Raw genomic sequence first — 20,059 nt, forward strand, 5'->3', positions numbered from 1 at the left:
GTAAAAAAAACGGATTAAACTCATTAGCAAGACCAGCTGAGGTGGTGATGTCATCAAGTAAGCTGCTGTTCCAATTGTCCTTATTGCGTTTTCTGGACTCCAAAAGTTCACAAGTCCGTACTTGTGAACTTGGGTATTGAGAATGGGCAGAGTCAACCGTGCGGGACTTAAAATAGAATGTTAAAGCCCACTGAGCAACTCCTGCCTCACACATCCATACATTCCCCCACTTCTTAGGCTACATCCACACTACTACATTTCCATTTTAAAATGCATAACTTTTCCTATGTTTACACTGAGCGTCCACACTATTCCGCCGTTTTAGAGGCAATTCATAATTCTACTACTGCCGACATGCGGAGGAAGCAAGCTGTTATTGGAGTGATTAGCGAGCGGCGTGTCCAGTGAGGCTGATCAGCCCTATAGAGAGGGAGTCTGAAGTCACAGTTTGAGGCTTTGAGGAGGGCAAAGGATACAAAACGGGTGACTTTCCTTTTTTTTTGTTAATGCTTATTTTGTTCTGCAAGTCCACAAAAAACTAAAAGAACAAAAGCATAAATGCTTTCCTGTACGACAGAGACTTCAGCCACCCGGCAGAGATACGAGTGAAAGAACAGACAACAAAACCAGTGAGAAACCAAATTTATTGACCCATAATCTAGTAACCTTTGATTTAAGTGTTTATTTTAAGTACATTTGATGTGTATGTGTGAGAGAGAGATAGAGCAAGATCTGCAGCGTTGTAACTAAGTCTGAAAAATGAAACTTTCCCCGAAATTTGTCTGAGTATATAGAGGAAGATATAATAATAATAATAATACATTTTATTTATATAGTGCTTTTCATAATACTCAAAGACACTTTACATTAAAATCATCATATATAAAAGCAATACACTAAAAACATAAAATACACAATTATGGTCACACATTAAAAGCAGTTTTGAACAGGTGGGTTTTGATTTGAGATTTGAATGTGGAAAGATGCTTATAGATATAGAGCTTAAGTGTCATGCAAAACCTTTTATTATTAAAGAGTACTATAATACTCTATACCAGAGGTATTCAACAGGGGTACTGCAAGGGGTCGTGAAATTTTTGGTTGATTAGACAATTTTTCATATTTTTTTTTAAAAACATTTTTTTGAATTTTTTCCCAAACATGAATCTGTCCATTATTTTAAATGTAGTTTTATAAACTTTGTTCAGGAACAGGGCCACGCCCAGAACACCGCTCATTTCCTCTGCACAGAGTATTTAAGCACAACGAACCCATTCACTCCCTCTTCGACTCTTCCCTCCCCCGACATCCCTCCCCCCAACCCCATTTTTTGTCATCCTATTTCTCTATCTCTCTCTCTCTCTTGTAGGATTACAGGAACAACAGGGGACTCTGCACCGCCAGAGCTTAAGAAGAGACGGCCCCCACCCTACAGTCTCCAGTCCCCCCGTTCCCGCCAGCTGCCGGACATCAACGGCCCCCCATCGATTGCCTAACCTCCTTGTTTCTTCCTGACATGCCTTCATCGCTACCCTACATACCTTCATCCCTACCCTACATCCCTTCATCCCTCTACCCTACATCCCTTCATCCGTCTACCCCTACCCCTACCCTACATCCCTCTACCTCGACCCCTACCCCACATCCCTTCATCCCTACCCTACATCCCTTCATCCCTCTACCCCTACCCTTACCCTACATCCCTCTACCTCGACACCTACCCCACATCCCTTCATCTCTTCATCCCTACCCTACATCCCTTCATCCCTCTACCCTCCTCCCCTTCATCCCTCTACCCCTACCCTATATCTATGTCATCCCTCAACCCCTTCCCCTTCTTGAATCCAACAATCATTCCACTATGCAATAAACCTCTCAAAACTCATACTGTTATTGGCATGGTCCTTGTTAGTGAATAGTATTGTATGCAAGATAACAGGTATGTTTATGCATGGCAGTGGCACTAATAGGCCATCACTCATTTTCGTTTCCACATTTATTTTTAAAATAAGAACATCAATTTGAATAGCTTGTACGCATGATTATCATGCAATTAACAGACAATGTTGGTATTGGCATTGGTATCAGTTGACACGGTATGCTTATAAATGGCAGTGGCACGGTCACCCTACTCGCTGTACCTTGCACATGTTTAAAATAAAAACATGAATATATGAACCTGTGTATTATTTGAATAGCTTAGTATTGAATGCACAATAACAAGGTTTATACATGGCACTAGGCCCAGTTTAATATAAAACACAATTTTATACAATATATATAGCAGGGGGTCCCTGCTCCATCAGTTTGGGCGTCCGTGTGAACTCATATTGTTTTTGTTTTAAAATGCCGGTTTTAAACGAAAACGTATTCGTGTTGATGTAGCCTTAGTCTTACTCTCAGTAGATGCCATTTCGCCGTAAAGAACCAGTGATCGGCAGAATCATTTCTATGCATTAACATTCAGGAGGTGATTTGCAATGGCCACTTGTGGTTGAATGTGGGTGTTTAGAGGGCGGGATATGAGGCTGATCCATGCGAGGATAAATTAGGCTAGACCTACTTTTTAAGTGTGTATTTAGGAATTAACTACAATTGCCAGCAATAATTAATCATGGCCACAAGGATAAATTTGTTTTTGGTTCCACCATTGATATTTTTGATATATATGAATATCACCTGAACACATATGCATCAGTCATTGTATGGAATTATTGAGAAGAATATTTTTATAGCACCACAAATATTCAGTTGTTAGATATTTTCTCGGTCCAAATGTATGACTTTTACTTTGAAATATCTCTTAATTAGTACAGTAAAAATATCTGATTTTCTCTATGGGAGGAGTCAGAGATGTCTTGAACACATATCAGTCATTGTGTGGAATTAAGACGAAAACTCTTTTTATAGCACCTCAAATATTCAGTTATTAGATAATTCTTGGAACAAATGTAGGACATTTACTTTGGAAAATCTCTTAATTACTACTGTAAAATTGTTTAAATTTCTGTATATGTGTAGTCAGAGATTTCCTCAACTTATATGCATTAGTCATTGCGTGGAATTATTGAGAAAAGTATTTCTATATCACCTCAAATATTCAGAAATTAGCTTTTGAACGTTCAAATATAGAGCATTTCCTTTGAAAGATCTCTTAATTGGTAGAGTAAAAATGTTTGATTTTCACTATGGGAGGAGACAGCGACGTCCTGAACATAAAAGTATGAGTCATTGTCTGGAATTATTGAGAAGTGATGTTTTATAGCACCTCAACTATTTAGTTATTAGATATTTCTCAGTACAAATGTAGGACTTTTACTTTGGAAAATCTCTTAACAGTAAAAACGTTAGATTTTACGAATTGGAATCAAAAATGTCTTGAACACATATGCATCAGTCATTGTATGGAATTATTGAGAAGAATATTTTTATAGCACCTTAAATATTTCAGAAATTAGCTATTTGAAGGTACAATTTCAGTTCACAGTTTTTACTTCATAAAATATCTTAATTGGTACAGTTAAGATGTTTGATTTTTGTTTGGATGTCGTCAGAAATGTCCTGAACACATACATATCAGTCAGTCAGATATTTTTCATTTAAGCAACCCTCAAATCAAAGAATAAAGACACTTCATCCACAATTTAGTTTTATTTTCCCTTTAACTCACGAGATGCAGGTAACATGTTTTATACTTAATGTGAATATAATTCATTTAATCTTGTTTCCACATACAATTTGTATACGCTAAATTGACATCTTATTTTGTAAAACGGATGTTGTTTTACGTAAATCTTTCAGCTAACTTTGCAAAGTCCTTCGCTCGCTCCCGATCTGTGCCTTTTGAATGCGTTTACCGTGATTTTCAGCATATAGGTGCAATAAAATGTAAGTGCCTGCTGACCTGACAGCAGTTTCCGACTGCGTTGTTCAAACTGGCACGCAGTGTACCACAACTGATGACGCACCCTTGGCAGACTGTGGAACTGGATTGCGTGACGGTTCTATCAAGATCTAAGTTCTGATAAATCAATGAAAATAAATACTAATCTTCACCGAGCTTCGTTTTTTTGCGTCTGTCGCGGCTGTAGACGGCAGGCGGATCTAATCCAGCTAGTACGGTAATACAACACTCAATTGAGCCAGTTATGCATGGAATAACTGACCCTGCACATTTAAGCTCTAGACTCCGTCTTATTATTTTCCCTGGTTTAACCTTCCTGAGGACGGATGTTTGGATCGACTCAGCTGTGAATCAGCTTTCTCCGCTATTAAAACCTAACACCAAAAACCATTTCATGCTCACCAATGAGCACCTACAAATGTGCTTGAGAATGTCACTTTATTCAATTCAAGCCTAGATTGACTACGGGACCATTTATATCTCTAGGAGAGAAAGAAGAAAGAAATGTAAATACACAAATAAAGAGAAAGGGCTGCTCAAAGCTCTGTTTGCCTTTTATATTTTATTCAGAAGATTCTGTCTTGTTTTCTTTACTTGAAATGTTGGCCATAAGTTCTTTGTGCTATGACTGATTATATTTATGGTAAAGATAGCCATTTGTTTTCCATACATGTTGAATGTTTCTGTATGGTAAAAGTACTTACATGACAATGTTGTTGAAATTATATGGAAATGCACATTATTGGCTATAGGACGTAGTTTGGACACTGTGTCGGACCTTTGCAAAGAGACAATTTTAGTAAATGGACCTATTAACCGACAACCTTAGTTACTAGTTACTTCACAGAGTCAAATTTAGAATACGAAACATAACTATAATGTATCATTATTATTATCATTGATTAAATTCTGGAGGGAAATTCACGAGCTACCCAGCAGTTGCCTGCATTAAGTAGTTAAAATTAGCTCCATCTTCACCTCTGCAACATCAAAGTGATAAAAACGAATGCATCAATAATTATGATACAACAATATAATATACATTATTTCAAAAGGGGCAATTTCGCATGATGCATACTTTTACCTTTGGGTATTTTAAGTATACTTTGATGCTAAAACTTGTGTACTTTTACTTGAGTACAATTGTGAATACAGGACTTTTATTTAACAGAGGATTTCTACTCTGTGGTATTTATCTCAGGACTTCCTCCACCACTGACGAGAGTGAGTTCAAAAGTACAGTGCTGAACAACAATGTTCAACCAACAGATGGAGGCAAAGGCCTAAAGTCAATGCAGGAAATCACTGTGGTCCACCTAGTGGAGAGTCTCTAAAGGCAAAACAACTAAAACACCTATCATGAGGTAATAATGTGTTTAACTGAGTGTTTGTGAGCATGGTGATCCTGAAAAAGAGGGCGATATTAAACTTGCTCACTATGTCAATGAATATTGTGTTTTGTTTTGTTTCAATCCACAGTGAGGCAACTTATCCTTGGTGAGATTGTCGGTTGAAACTAGACTTTTTATACTTTCCCTTACTGATAAGCCATTAATTAACACTCTTATTAACAGTGAATTACTATATTGACTGAACATTCAGAGTAGCAATATAGAGATTTATTAATGCAGAATGACGGGATTTGAAAACAAGCACAAAAGAACTGCAGATATGAAAGATAACAGTTACACAAACAACACAGTTATGCACCGAGTGAGTGCAAAACTAAAGTAATCTTCATCAGCGATAAGGAGTGCAAATTTCAGATCTTTAAAGCTCTTCAATATGATGAGATTTGGAGCTAAAAAGAGCGATTAACAACAAACAAAGGTTTCAGTTGGGCAGTCCCTCCGCTGCCCTGAATGGAACAGAAAGGTCTTTCTACCGCTGAGGTGTCAGGAGGGAGAGGGGTCCATGTTTGGCCTTACAGCTAAGCAGGTGGGCAGATCCCTCACGGCCGAAACATAAGCACTACAGCTTTCAGTCATATACAAGCAGGTGCGGACATCAAGGAAGTGCAGGAGAGTATTGCAAGTCAGATCAGTAGGCCATGCCACTTTGCTATCGGCTGGCGAACTGAGCGCATCATTAAGCTCCAATGCTCGTCTTCTGAACTTTTCTCCTTCCCCAAAGTCAACTGTCCAATCAGATGTTTGGGAGATTTCCTAGTAGTGTGAGTCTCATACACAGAAACTGATATTTTACACTGCTCCAGAGGAAACTCTGGCAGGGAGAACATGAGGACCTCGTTGAAGACAGTGACCAGAGAGTGGGCCACGGTGGAGGTTTTTTGGTACCTCAACTTGTGCTGGTTGCACTGCAAACTGATCCTGGCGTACAGGGCTGTACAACACAGAGAAGGCAAAATCAGGAACTGTACGTGTAAGACAGCTGTATGGTCATGGCTTGATTTTTAATGACGTTGTTTGTTATTTACCTGCATCTGAGCATATTTCATTGAGGACCGCTCTGACCTTAAGCAGTCCAACCTCAAGCCTCTGAGAGGTGGGAAGAAACTTTAAAGTCAGGAGCACCTCTCCTACAAGATCCTATGTGGAAAGTGGGAGGAGAAACACTTCAGCACAAATGATGTTTCTATAGGATGTAAAAAAATGTGGTTTCTTTGTAGCAGGACCATAAATAACAGCTACTAATACTACATGAGCACAACAAATATATATGAAATATAGAACTCAACATTAAACACTAATTGCCACAGTAAACATGTAATTCAAAAGATTCCATACAATCTAGAATTTCTTTGATTGAGTGGTGGTAGTGGGATTTACAGGAAATAGAAGTAAACGGTGTTGACACATTATAAATAAAGATCTTTTCAATCAGAAATGTAAAAAAAATAATAATAATAATAATAATGAGGCAATATGTTTCAGAAATTAAACACAATTGTAAAAAATTAAACCAAACTCAATCCCAAATTGAAAATATCCTTGCACATCGATTAGGTTTACAAGTGATTAACATAACATAAAGATAATTCACTTTTCCAATGTGTACTTTCTCTACTCCAAGGTTGTCTTCCTTCTATTAACTCTACAAATCCCCTGTCACTTACTTCATTAATATCCACAATTAGACAAGAATGCTACACAGTCACATGTTCAGTGATTTATTTCCCTTTAAGCGTTCAATATTTAAAATAGTAAAAGTTATTCTTTAATTCACCTCAACTGAAAGAAGAGAAAAAAACCTTCCTATTGGAGAACATGTGTGTGTGTTTGCATACATGATGTCTTACTGTACCTTCTTGGGTGTCTTCAGATCTTCTTGTAGCTCCAGAGGGTAGGAGATGTTGAGCTGCCCTAGAGGAACCCTCACCTCTCCCAACACTGTGTGTCTGGAGAATTTATCAAAGTGCCTCACCTGAGATGCACACAGACACATGGCAGACAGACAAGTTTACTTACAGAATCACACACAAAAACATTCCTTTTTCTCTACTCAGAGCTTATTTCAACTGACAAAACCATTTCCAATGATTTGAGAGATACTGAGGGTGAGAGATGGGTTAGTGTACTGCAGTACCTCCATCCTGAGGTTGATGTGATTAAGCTTCTTGTCCTCTTGCATGATGCAGCTGAACTGGTCTCCAAATAAAGGGTTACAGCTGCCTTTCACAATGCGAGTCCGCCACTCCTGCAGCACCGTCCACAAGACGGGTGCACTCCCTTCGCCCTAAAAGGGTCACAGCAGTAATCCACAACAGCTTTACACAGTACAGAGACACTACCTGCTGGAGCTTCTGTGCCCGACAATTCATTTAATGAATTCACTTGTTGACTGACATACTGCATGTGGTAACTAATGAAGACAAAATTACCTCCTCGTCCGTACAGTCGTCCACTTCCACTCCCTCTGAAACCGCCCACATGAGTCTCAGCTTAACAAATGGCTCGAGGCTGCACGTCCGGCCGGGCCCCAGAAGCCCCTCCGCCTGCAGGACGGTGACCACCAGCTGGGACTGCAGTTGGTCATAATAGATGGAAAAATGGAGCGATCCAGCGACCTGGTTATAGGAAAGACACACATGTAACCTAACGCTGCTGTTGATGTTGCTTGGTGCCAGCAGCCAGACGATGGAGAACTAAAGAACTCAGTATTTGTGTGTTTCTGTGTGGAACCTGTGAAAACAAATTTTCTTCAGCGACAATAAAGACGATCGATGTATCTACCCCCCGACTGCTCCTGTAGCGCCACCATGAGGTCGACATCTTTGGTTTTGAGTAAAATATCTTGACAACTATTGGGTAGATTGCAGTGCAATTTGGTACAAATATTCATGGTCTCTTAAGAAAGACTTTGGTATAATCCCCTTACGTTTCCTCTAGCGCCATCGTCCAACATTTAGACTTTCTGACCAAATACTAATACAACTGATGACATTCCCATCAGCCTCAGGTTTACTTTTTTGTTTGGTACCAATCAGTAAATGTTAGCATGTTGAAGAACTTAATATTACCTGATGAACACCAGCATCTTTGTATTGTCACTGTGAGCATAAGAGCATGCTAATGTCAGAATATAGCTAATATCCCCACTGCTCCTAAGTATGACCTCACAGAGCTCCTAGCTCTTAATAGAAAAAAACACATCACCAATACAGTGTGATGGTTCAAGATAGTGTGCCACTTATCACTGTGGCACAGTATACGTCCAAAAGCTACATGAGCCTCCCTTAAAACACAATGAGTAGGAAACAGGTCTCGCACATCTTCTTCCACTTAGGATTTAACGTATGACATCTTGTATTATAGTAAAAAAAAAAAAAAACATTTGAAACAGAGCCTTGAATACTTTTTGAAGATAACAAGTGCCCACGCCTTTTGATGGAGAATAAACAGACTAGCAAAACATTGTTGATTGATTGCGACGTGACGACAGGGTTGTACAGTAACGTACTACCTTTTTAATGTTGGCCTGCTCCCCTGTGTCTCCGTCCGCCTGGCTGGATCCCGAGGAGGGAAACGAGGCCGGAGACAGACAGCGACTCAGCCTGCGGAACTCTGTGCGGACATTCTCCATCTGGGGAGCATGCATGACATCCGTGTGTTGTTATTAACTACAGCAACCTCCAGCTTTTATTTAACTTGTGACAAGCCTCAACTCTCCTTTGTTTGAAGAAGTTCATCTTAGTCTTTATTTACATAGACAATGTTGCCAATTTAGAACATCTCCACAGACTGTCTGGACAAAATAACTTTTAGTGTTAAAAGGTCATTAACGCTTCGTCAAAGAGGTGCTCGTGGTGTTTTGTTAGGCTGTGGTTTGTGGTTGTATTATGGGAAAAGTGCTCCTGTTATTCTGTACAACGTGAGTGCAGCCCTAAACCTCACCCTGAAGGAAGTGTAGTCCTTGTGCCAGTTTTTCATCCAACTCTTTTTTCCCCCATAAGTTCAACATTAACCCTGTTCCAACCAGACTGTATATAAAAACACAGTAAAAAACAAAACAAATGTACGTGCAGCAGGACCTTTACCAACACGAGTCATGTGATAGGAAGGAAACAGTCGACTATCCAAATTTAATGTGACAGAGGTATGAAACACAGCTCACGTGTACTAGATCAACACTGATTCCTCTTGTTGATATAATAATAGTGCAGCTAAACACATCAATGTCAGGATAGAAATCTATAGTAAAGACTTCCTGCAGTCTGTGCAAGAGGCTAAGTTACCTTTTTTTCATCATGAAATGAAGCTCTAGCGCAAGTTCAGACAGGAAGACTATCCCTGCACGCTTATGCTCGTAGGCTTTTCTCTCATACTACTCCCTCACTAGCAGCACATTCTCTATTCCGGCTGTCACTGTCAGAGGCGTCATAGACTATCAGCTGTTCAACAGCTGGGCGTTCCCGGTTAATAGCGCAGAGTCACACCCTCTTCGTTAGCCTATCAGCTTGCCGCTGTCTCCTTTTAAATGTGCTGTATGTGCTTCTAGTGTCCAGCTGCTGTTTTGTGCAACCCTCCTCCTCCCCAGCACCATCCGTCTTTGCAGATTTAGCACTCCATCAGCATCTCCAGCAGAACCTCCAACCACCACCACCAGTGTCTGGACTCCTCGGGGGGATTTATATATATTGTTGCCGCTCAGGGCAATCACAACTTATTGTGCTTATTCCAGACTCGAAATTCACTTAGTCTTGAATTGGCAGATCACACCCTGAGTACATCTACATTTTCCAGGAAGAGTTCCTTGATTTTGTGGGGTTTTTTTGCAGCTGTCAAGCCTGAAATATCCTGCATTTCTCTCAGCGCTCTTCCATAGATCTTTTCTCTACGAGAGCATGTGAATGGTATTGTTTTGTCTGTATGTGTTTACATGTCTGTGGACAGATTCTATCAACACACAATGAGTCAAATGCAATCAACAAAACTCAACAGGCGTGTACTGTAGCTGAGATCAAAAATGAAGGCCGAGTTTGAAGATGGGTGGGGTACGAGTAAGGGCGCTGGAAGAACAAGATAGGAAGTAGGGAAGGAGTCATGACTTGTGTTGTACACTATAGGGGGCGGCTTTGAACTCTGGGCCACCTGATACAATAGGGTGGCCACAGATGACAGAACGGTTATAAAAAATAATCTGTTTCCATCCACACCCCTCAAATCCATTTTGTCTTACCCTAGTTCTTGGAGCTCCTGAGTAGTTTCCAACTGTTCTTGACTTTTCGACCAAGTACAGTGGATCACGGTTCACTACGATAAAAATCAGACACAAGAATGCATTTGGTAATTACATTCTTGGTCAGACACCCGGCATCAGCAGTGTGTGCTGTAGCCGTTTGGCACTGTCACCTGATCTACTCACCAGCATCTTGCAGGGTGATCGTAGTGTGCGTCTCTGTGCAGCATCTGAAGGCCTGCCATGCCAAGATGCCCAGGGCCAGCAGAAGAAGAGCAACCGAGATGCCCAGGATGCAGTACTTGGCCGTATCCGAGAACGGCATTCTCAGCTCTCCAGCAGTCGACAGCAGCCAATCGGGGGCTGGATAGTCCATCAGCCTAACCCTGGATCTCCAGCTCCATGTGGCCAAAGCGTACCTCTGCAACACAATAAAGACGGGCCACGTGAGGGCACTATAATGTAGATTACAGAACTCTGTGACCACCGAATGGGCCCGTTGGCAGCCATATTGGAGGTTCAGCCATTGGAGCAGTGGTGGGCCGTCAGGGCCTGCAAAGCCTTCTCTGCCTGCCTAAACAGAATCACAAAGTTATAGCTATTTTATAATTTAGTATTTTTTCTTAAATACACTAGGCTACATGTATTGTAATTTATAAAAATATTTTCCCCATTATCTTATTTTCTCATTGCACAGCTACTGTCTTCCTCAATTGCTCTGCTTCCAGTGCAGCTTGTTTTAAGTAGAGCTTTTATCCAATCAGGTAAGAAGAGAGGCCCCCAGGCCTTCAGACTCACACATGCATCCATGTGCAGTTTAAGTGAATGGGGATGATATTGTTGATTGTCATAGTGTTCAACCAATCAGATCTTTAGTTTGACATCTTGGCGTATTCTTTGACGTGCCAGAACCTGGTAGTTGGTCTACAACTACGTCAGCATTGAGTGCAGTTCAGGTTTTAATTTCCCGTATGATATGATTTTCCATATACCGTCATACCGAGGATTTGCTCTTCAACAGGAAGCAGAATATATTGTTTGCTGCTGAGAGTGATACAGTTGGAGCTAGTTATATTATGTGTATTGAGAGGGAACCCTAGTCATGGTTATAACTTTATAACAACAATTAAACCAACAACCCACAACTAATGCTATTTAACAGGGCAAAACACCACGACACAACAGTTTGTGACACATAAACAATTTGTAACACTAATAATTGTACATTTATAAAATTTCCCCGCCGAACTGCATGCTGGGTACAGCTCGCTAACAACAGTCTGCTAACAGCTGGGAGAGGCTCTGTCGCTCCAGTAACATTACATTAAAGAACAGAAAAGATCTGGTTCTTTTTGCCGTTAATTAATTAATGCTTTAACACGAAGAAAAAAAATACTGTGCTATACCGTGAAACCGCCAGCCTTACAAAATACCATGATATGTATTTTTGGTCATACTGCCCAGCCCTACTCTGCAGTGAGGTGCAGCTGTGCTGTGATTGGTCAGTGGGCGAGCACGTGACTATCGTGAAACGAAATTTAACAGCAGTTCAAATTGAAAGATATGGAAGAAATTATGACATGTTTTGCATTTTGCTTGGTGTAGATTGTTGTTTTTGTTACCTAGCTTTGTTTTCGTATCACTGAATGGCTGAAGGAGGAGGAGAAACGGATTTGTGAGTTGGGATTTAACAGTGGGATTAAACTCTTTGTCAACAAAGAAAGGAGCATGGGGTTTGGTAAATCAACTGTGTTTGTTTTTTTACATCTAATATCTGAATGGCCCTTGAGTGTGTAGCTGTTGTTTTCCCATTAAGCCCCAGCTGCTTTTTGTTGTGGTTTATTTTGTTCCGGTTCAGAGGTCACACAGACCATTGTCTCCTACATCAGTGTCTGGTGGGTCGCGGGCCTTTGCCTGACAAAAAAAGAAAATCTTGTGCTTCTATCATGGAATATATTTTTTATGAAGCGGACTTATTCCAGCATTTACGGCACTTGTTCAGTGGTGCAGGAAAAACACCGGCCAATGCGTTGTGAATCACATCACGTGATGCAGCTCAGCCAATCAAATATGGCATTCTGACAAGTTTCCTGACTTGAGTGAGATGTACACACTCCGTGACACAGATGGCTGAGACGAGGACACAAATAGCAGAACAGTATGTGTATTAAGTGAATTGTGAAAGTCAAATTATAAGACGGTGTTCAGAAGAGTAGAATGGGTTACGCCCCGTCATTGAGTGATCGTGGGTCGCACAGCCAAACCAGTCGACAACCTCTGTCGTACCTGAGCGCTGAAAACATTATATTTCCTTCAATTTATGCTTCTGCATTTTCCTAATGCACTAGTATTATTCAAATGTATTGTGCGGTTAGTAAGACTCGTACTGAACGGATTAATACGAATACGTATATAGTCACAGTCCTAGAAACGGATAATAGCTGTGGCACACCAATATCAACAATAGAGGATTCCTGTTAGATTTCATCACTTCAAGTAGCAGAAGTGAATGGCAACTACAGTATTCACGCTAGCTGTCACATGGTATTACGGCTGCATGTGACAACTTTGCATCCAGCCCTGATACAGGACAGTCACGCAATGTCAGAACAAATATGGAATGTTTAGGTGATCAACATAAAATGGCGTTTATGAAAAACAAAACGAGTTTCTCTGACGTGACGACTTCGAACTGTGATGGTTTACTGGGACACTTGAAAAAGAACGGAGCTTTCTTTAATGCTGGTATTAAAAACTGTCTTTTTAGGCCTGCAGGCCTAACTGCACAAGATGGAGTCCTGTATTAACTTCAATTTGAGGTCAGCCAGTAAGTAGAACAGTTTGTATAGATGTCAATTTAGGGCCTTGACACTTAAAAAAATAGTTTGACTTTAGTAGTCGGATTATTCTTCGAGGTAAATAAAACTGGTACAACTGTGGCGTGGTCAGAGAGACATGAGTATCTGCTATCACAAACGGTTTAGTCAAATAGCACTTGTCCTGCTCACACAGCATGCAAAACAATACCAATGTTGCAGAGAAAAACCTACAAAGTTGTAAGTAGTATTAGTATTCATACAAAAGAGGTTGGCAGAACACACAACAATTCAGCTACAATGAGCTCAGAACTTTAAAAAAACTAAACATTAAGGACACACAAACACAAATACCTGTAGCAAGTAATGAGAAGTTCTTCTTTTCCTTCAGGAATGCGAGCATCTTCTCGTGTAACGAATGCAGAGCTCTTCAAATGTATTAAACATAAAATAACTCGTGAGCAAGAGAAATCCACAGCAGCACCTTAACACATATGTTCCTCCCGGTTCTGGTGCTCTATGCACACTCCCTCTCCCCTCTGGCTCTCCAGACACACACAGCACATGACTTCCTGCACAGCAGTCTGGGCAAACTGGTTTGATTAGATTTGAATGACATTTCAGGGAGGCTTGGCAGGCCCTTATCTTCAGCTCTGTTCCTCTTGAAGATCCTTCTGCAGACCTTACTTACCAAATGATGAGGTCAGACATGCACCTGCGTCCAGGTAGCCCGAGAACTGCCACTGAATCCTGCCTAAGCCCTCGTGTTCCTCTACTATATACGTACCATAGTCAACATTTATATTGCACTTTTACGTAATGATCTTATCCAATAAGTTAAACTCATTCGAGGTTTGATACATTCCGCTCATTTTCTAAGTTGCAGTTTCAACTTAAAGCGCTCTGCTTTATCGTGCACGGTACCCAAACCAGCAGTGGCCACAGGTGCTGTAAACTGACAATGATAAGAAACACTCAACTCTCTGACAATTGTACAGCGTAAGTGCCACTAAGACAGGCTCATGAGGTCAAATGACATTTACCTTATATGCTTTCATTGTTGTCATTATCTCGCAGACTCGTCACCTATTATTTTGCAGGACTGCCTGCTTGAAGAGAGACGCACAATGGGAAACAGGAACTGTACCAAAAAATGTCCGTTTAACAACAAGAACAATATGTCAAGTCACCCCGCTGGAGACAGAGGTATTATGGGTAGCCCAAACTTACCGCTCCAAGAATGAGGAAGAAAAACATTTTGACTAAACTTCCTTGTTTGACTTAAATCCTACAAGGAAGAATGTCCCCGAACACTGACAACTGACAACAAGATCATCTTCAAATCATGCAGTTCAGGACAAAAGCAACAACAGGACATGTGACCTCTTTTAATCTCTGAAACTTCTGAGGAAGAGAGAACTTTATAGCACATCGTCGTCACCCCCCCCCTCCCAAACACACACACACACACACACACACACACACAGCTTAGATAACTTGTTTTTGGAGCATGTTAGAGGTATGTAGGGCTGAACTGGACTAACAGCGTACTGTGTGTACAGTATGGACCCTCAAAATATGCACGATTTCTAAAACTCTGTCCTCTCCGAGTCCTTTAACTTTTGCAAGTTGAACTATTTGAAGATGACGATAACCTGAAGAAATGTTAGGATCCGTTAGAAGTTCTTATAGAAAGAGTCACCACGGCAAACTCTCTCCTGTAAAGTTCAGAAATGACCCGTGATCCTTTTCAGTCAGTCCACCAATCACAGACAGGAGGGATGAAACGCTCTCCTCTGGACTCAGTGGAGCCTGGAAAGAGACACAAAAAACATTATTTATTTATTTATTTATATATATATATATATATATATATATATATCTTTAAGGGCACCCCAAAAAGACTGTGATGGAGGTGGACAGAGCAGGCCCTTACCTCAGAACCCCCCATGTCAGTGCGGACCCAGCCGGGATGTATCGCCATACAGAGAATCCCATCAGGCTCCAGGTCCACAGCCATACAGCGACTCACCATGTTCAGGGCGCTCTGAGAAGGGAAGCAGAAACAAGTTACTATGCAACACAAACCTGAAACCCACTACAGCACAGTTTGGCCCAACAGCACAGACGTTGATCCGTTCGGAGATGGTGGAGGGTGCGGCTCATATCTCATATTTATCCGAAAATCTTTGGCTGCAAAATGTTCAAACAGAAGAGTGCTTCTGACTTTCTGTCATTCACCAGGTCAGAAATGAAACACTTGACCTGCCTTATATGCATTAACAGACTTGTACTTTTTTTTTTATATGAATTGCTATCAAGCTATATGTATCCAATGGTAACAATACCTTGGACGTCCTGTAGGGGTACCACTTTAAGTTGTTGGCCCGTTCGCCCCAGTTGAGCTCCACAGAACCCAGCAGAGACGTCATGTTAATGACCGCTGCCCTCTGGATGCCCATGCTGCCTGTTCCACCGGCTCCTCCTCTAGACGCAGCTCGTTTCAACAGAGGCTGGAAGGCCTGGAAGCGGCAGAAATAAAAAAAAAACACACATCACACCTGAAGCTGGAATCAACCTACTGCACAGGGTTTTCATGAGATGGAGAGATTCTTAGATATCCAAAAGCTTGTGACCATGAGGATTACAGGAGGCTTACATTGTATGATGATTTTTAATACCACAATCCACATTGCAAATATATAATATTAACAACAAAACGTCATCTGTATAGAACATGTTGAAATCTAGAGATCTAGAGATAAACATTTCACAAATGACTTCACTATCAAATCTTGAATTTTGGGCAAACTCCAGAGCCTTTCCAGTCAGAGTAAAACACTTTCACATTGTCCAGTCTGTGGGGAGGAAGAACAATAGTGCCCTCTGGTGGCAGCACGGCAGCATGACATATATACACAATGTCGTGTTTCTATGACTTTGTCCTCACCGTTTGTATCAATAAAAGGAACACCCGTCAGTACAATGCAAGACAGCTCAAGAGCAGTTCAGAGTGTATGTGTGTATTAGACTGCATTGGCTTTAGTTAGGTGTACCTAATAAACTGGCAACTGAGTGTACAAGTATCTCAGACCACATTACAGTGTTAATGCAGTGATGACTTACTATTGCAACGATCGAGATGGACTTTAAGATGCTATCTTTTAGCAGATGCATTTGATCAACACTCTTAATGATACCAACGCTAAAATACATAGTGATTCAATCCAGAGCCTCGTTCTTTTACCTGATTATGAAACATATATTTGTTTCATGATCAGGTGAAGTGAGCGCTGCAAGCGCTCCAAACAAGTAGCCGATTCACAACATCCAAGCCGACAGGAAGCACAAAATCCATGACAATAATAATAAGAGTATAATGAACATTACCTTGGTGATCATTAGAGGAGCCACAGCATTGGTGTGGAAGTTTTCGATCATCATCTCTGCAGTAACGGTTTGAAAGTCGGCCACCACGTTGATGCCCGCATTGTTGATCAGGCAGTTGAGACCCTCTTCCTGTACGAGCTGGCCGACCTCCTCCACAGACTTCTCTATGCTCTCCTGGCTCACTACGTCTAGCGCAGAGAATCAACACATCAAATCACCGACAGTTGAATGAAAAGAATGGAGAAAAAAAAGAAAACACATGCTGAAGATGTATTAATAAGTAATGTTTTTCAGTTTCACTTCATATCTCCAGTGTGTACCTGATTTATATAGTTTACACATGCCATGAGGCCAACAAGTAGTTGTGTTAGAAGATGTTGGTTGGTGCACATTTAGGAACTCTTTTGGTTTCTTGGTTAATGTCTAAATAATCCCACGAGGGATGACAAGGAGCCATGAATTTAACATGATTCATTCACATCATAAATAAACAGGCCTAGTGCTTTAAAGTTAGGGTTGTGTTTAGGTTAGTCGTCCACATACAACAAAAGCTATTATGGTGTTGTTTTTATATACATTTTATATACATTTTATATACATTGTATCGTTCTTTGTTTATGCACACCAACCATGGTTCTTCTCTGCCTTACCCAAAGTGATGATGTGGATGTTGGGATGTTTCTCTGCCAGTTCCTGAAGTTTCTGTGGGTCAAAACAGCACCACCTCATTGTTCATTAGTAAATATCCAGTGTGGGGAGGGGGGGGTACCTCCTGGTACTTTTGGGGTCAATTTGACCCCAATCAATGTTTAACGTCTCCAAATAAATGATTGACATCATTTTTTTTTGCTTCATATTTAATGACTTTTCCTAATTTAATGGGGACAACTGGGTAAACATGATAATATGTTTTCAATGTCCTGTACACATGCTGTCCGCATCGGTGTTCTTTGGGGTCAATTTGACCTCAGGCTGTTTTAGCTGTATAAAACATATAAGAAACCTCAACATTTTACATACATTTGTTTTGGATGATATTGAGGTCACTATAACATGCAATTTTATAATCTTCAAAAAGCTTTTGGGCCCTAACCTAACATAACCATAACTGTAGTAGTGTGAGAACCACTGATAGTTCACACGAGATGGGGGCGGAGCAAACACTTGCACAGCAGCCTTCTAAACCATTTCTCTTGGTGCTCTGTGTGCTTTCTCTTTCTGCTCTCTCTCTCAACTGAAAATGAATTCTAAAGAAAGGTTTTCTGTCAATGAGGTGTTGTCTCATCTCTTTGACCATGAAAGTGACATAGAGGAGAATGTGTCTGAGACAGAGCATGATGTTGAGGAGGACCCTGATTATGAGGCATCCTCCTCTGATGAGAATGAGACCCTCAGTGTTGACCCTCCTGTTGTCTCTCAACCACCACCAAACACACTACCTTCCAAAAATGGAAAGTTATTATGGTCCGTCTCCCCACTTGAACAACAGGGTAGACTCAGTGCTGCTAATGTCATCAAAATGGTTCCAGGTCCCACCAGATACGCTGTCAGCCATGTCCAAGACATACAATCAGCATTTGAGCTCTTCATAACACCATCAATCGAAAAGGATTTACTTGAGATGACACATTTAGAGGGGAGGTGCGTGTATGGGGACAGTTGGAAAGACTTGGATGTGACCCACTTGCAGGCCTACATTAGGTTGCTCATTTTGGCACGAGTGTACAAGTCAAAAGGCAAAGCAACAGCAAGCCTTTGGGCTGCTGACACTGGAAGGGCAATATTTCCAGCCACCATGTCTCTAAACACATTCCATGTTTTCTCCCGTGTCATACGCTTTGATGACAGATAAACAAGGCAGGGCCGACGAGAGCGTGACAAACTCGCAGCAATACGGGATGTATGGGACAAGTGGGTTCAGCAATTACCCTTTGTTTACAATCCAGGCCCTCACATGACTGTGGATGAATGTCTGGTTGCATTTCGTGGCCGCTGTCCATTCAGACAATACTGAAATTGTGTTTGTTTTTCCTGGGGTCAAATTGACCCCGAACATAATACATGTTACTATTCTTGATAACAGAAATAGTTTTTCATTCCAAATGTTATAGATAAGAAAAATATGTACTTAGAAATAATATAAAGCCATTAAAACACCAAAAAGATATCGCTTTCCAATTTTAGGTCAATCAGTGAGATTTTATGGTGATCTGCACATTTCTCCATAGTCACATAACAGGTATTCTGGATGTATAAGGGGGGTGGGTGGGGGTTGTTTTATTTAAAGGGATATTTAGGCAGTCAACAAACAAAGTTTGTAAAGTACCTGACACTTGGGTAACAATTTAATTATAATAATTTTCTGCAGGTTTAAATTGCTGGGGTCAAATTGACCCCAGGGATAAAAGGTGTTAGTACATTTGAAGGTAAAAGGAGGGTTAACTTTATTTCTTTAGCTAGTTACGTGACTCGTCTGATGTGCCTCCACCCGTCACAGTGGACCGGGCTTCCAGGAGAACTAGGTGATTAAACGAGATTGTGCACTAGATTGTGGTGACAGGGTGGTTAGCTTCAAAGCTACTAAGCTATCTGTAAGTGCATTTGTTTACTTGCGTGCTCGCGGGGTTCCTGGTCGTGGCTACTATCTTGCCGGGTGAGAAACATCCACGCGCCAGGCTGTCGACTATCTGCAGCCCGAGACCTCGGCTGGCTCCCGTTACCAGCACAGAGCCGCACTTTTTAAAGTTCACGGCACCACTCATTGCTAACGCCACCCGTAACAAACGCTGGGCTGAGTGGACTCCAGGTATTATATATCGCTCGTCACAGGGGGCTTTGCTAAAAACTGCAGCTGTCGCGCGACTCCTCCAGTAGGTGGGAGGGTTGCTCCACTTGACCAAACTGAGCGAGAGTCGCTTTACGAGGAGGACACTTCAATATAGTTTATCTTCGACAACTGAGTCTTGAAACAGATGGGGACACTGAAATAAAGTTGTTAAAACGACAGTTGCGTACGATAAGGGGGCAGGAGCGGAACTTAAACCGTCACACAGAGCAGTGGAGACTCTCGATATTCATGTCCTGGACGTGTCTGTCCCAGGACCCACAAGGCATTGCGCATAAAATCCCTCACACAGTTTCTAATCTCATTCATTATCTCAGTGGTTGGATCATACGTCTATGGTTAGAGCGATTGAATGAAAGCAAATATCTAAACTTGGGTTATATAAATTGAGGTTAGACACAATTGACAACGGAAATCATGGTGAAGGGGCTTGAAAAAAACAGATCTTATCGAGTATGATGCTTG

At 41.1% G+C, this 20,059-nt stretch overlaps 2 protein-coding genes across 5 annotated transcripts; both read right to left on the bottom strand.

The window, feature by feature from the left end:
• Positions 1 to 5,501: 5,501 nt before the first annotated feature.
• On the bottom strand, positions 5,502 to 15,054 carry syt19 (synaptotagmin XIX). 4 transcript variants are annotated; one of them, XM_031875706.1, is made up of 9 exons: positions 14,403 to 15,054; positions 10,730 to 10,964; positions 10,544 to 10,617; positions 8,828 to 8,947; positions 7,746 to 7,931; positions 7,451 to 7,600; positions 7,169 to 7,288; positions 6,342 to 6,453; positions 5,502 to 6,247 (listed from the first exon to the last, which is right to left on the bottom strand). In XM_031875706.1, exons 1-9 carry the CDS (start codon positions 14,424 to 14,426, stop codon positions 5,940 to 5,942), a joined length of 1,329 nt encoding a protein of 442 aa, XP_031731566.1. In that variant the 5' UTR covers positions 14,427 to 15,054; the 3' UTR covers positions 5,502 to 5,939. The 4 variants fall into 4 exon arrangements, with proteins under 4 accessions (XP_031731566.1, XP_031731567.1, XP_031731565.1 ...); XM_031875707.1 differs by lacking the exon at positions 14,403 to 15,054 and adding an exon at positions 13,714 to 14,171; XM_031875705.1 differs by lacking the exon at positions 14,403 to 15,054 and adding an exon at positions 11,950 to 12,025.
• A 3-nt stretch (positions 15,055 to 15,057) lies between these two features.
• LOC116398896 (C-factor) lies at positions 15,058 to 19,511 on the bottom strand. The gene is made up of 6 exons (XM_031875642.1): positions 19,359 to 19,511; positions 17,379 to 17,451; positions 16,750 to 16,937; positions 15,708 to 15,881; positions 15,296 to 15,406; positions 15,058 to 15,171 (listed from the first exon to the last, which is right to left on the bottom strand). The coding sequence occupies exons 1-6, from the start codon at positions 19,509 to 19,511 to the stop codon at positions 15,058 to 15,060; spliced, it is 813 nt and encodes a 270-aa protein (XP_031731502.1).
• Positions 19,512 to 20,059: the final 548 nt, after the last annotated feature.

This window comes from Anarrhichthys ocellatus, unplaced genomic scaffold (assembly GCF_004355925.1).
Source record: "Anarrhichthys ocellatus isolate YVR2014 unplaced genomic scaffold, GSC_Weel_1.0 scaffold93, whole genome shotgun sequence".
Taxonomy (NCBI): Eukaryota; Metazoa; Chordata; class Actinopteri; order Perciformes; family Anarhichadidae; genus Anarrhichthys; species Anarrhichthys ocellatus.

Coding starts and splice junctions, on each gene's coding strand:
- syt19 (XM_031875705.1), bottom strand. CDS start 11,979: ATGGTATTTTGTAAGGCTGGCGGTTTCACG. Junction 10,618..10,729: donor GATCACCCTGCAAGATGCTG/GTGAGTAGATCA, acceptor TTTTTATCGTAG/TGAACCGTGATCCACTGTAC. Junction 6,454..7,168: donor ATCTGAAGACACCCAAGAAG/GTACAGTAAGAC, acceptor CTTTCCACATAG/GATCTTGTAGGAGAGGTGCT.
- LOC116398896 (XM_031875642.1), bottom strand. CDS start 19,511: ATGAGTGGTGCCGTGAACTTTAAAAAGTGCGGCTCTGTGCTGGTAACG. Junction 17,452..19,358: donor GGAACCCCGCGAGCACGCAA/GTAAACAAATGC, acceptor TTTGACCCACAG/AAACTTCAGGAACTGGCAGA. Junction 15,882..16,749: donor CTCCTCTAATGATCACCAAG/GTAATGTTCATT, acceptor TGCCGCTTCCAG/GCCTTCCAGCCTCTGTTGAA.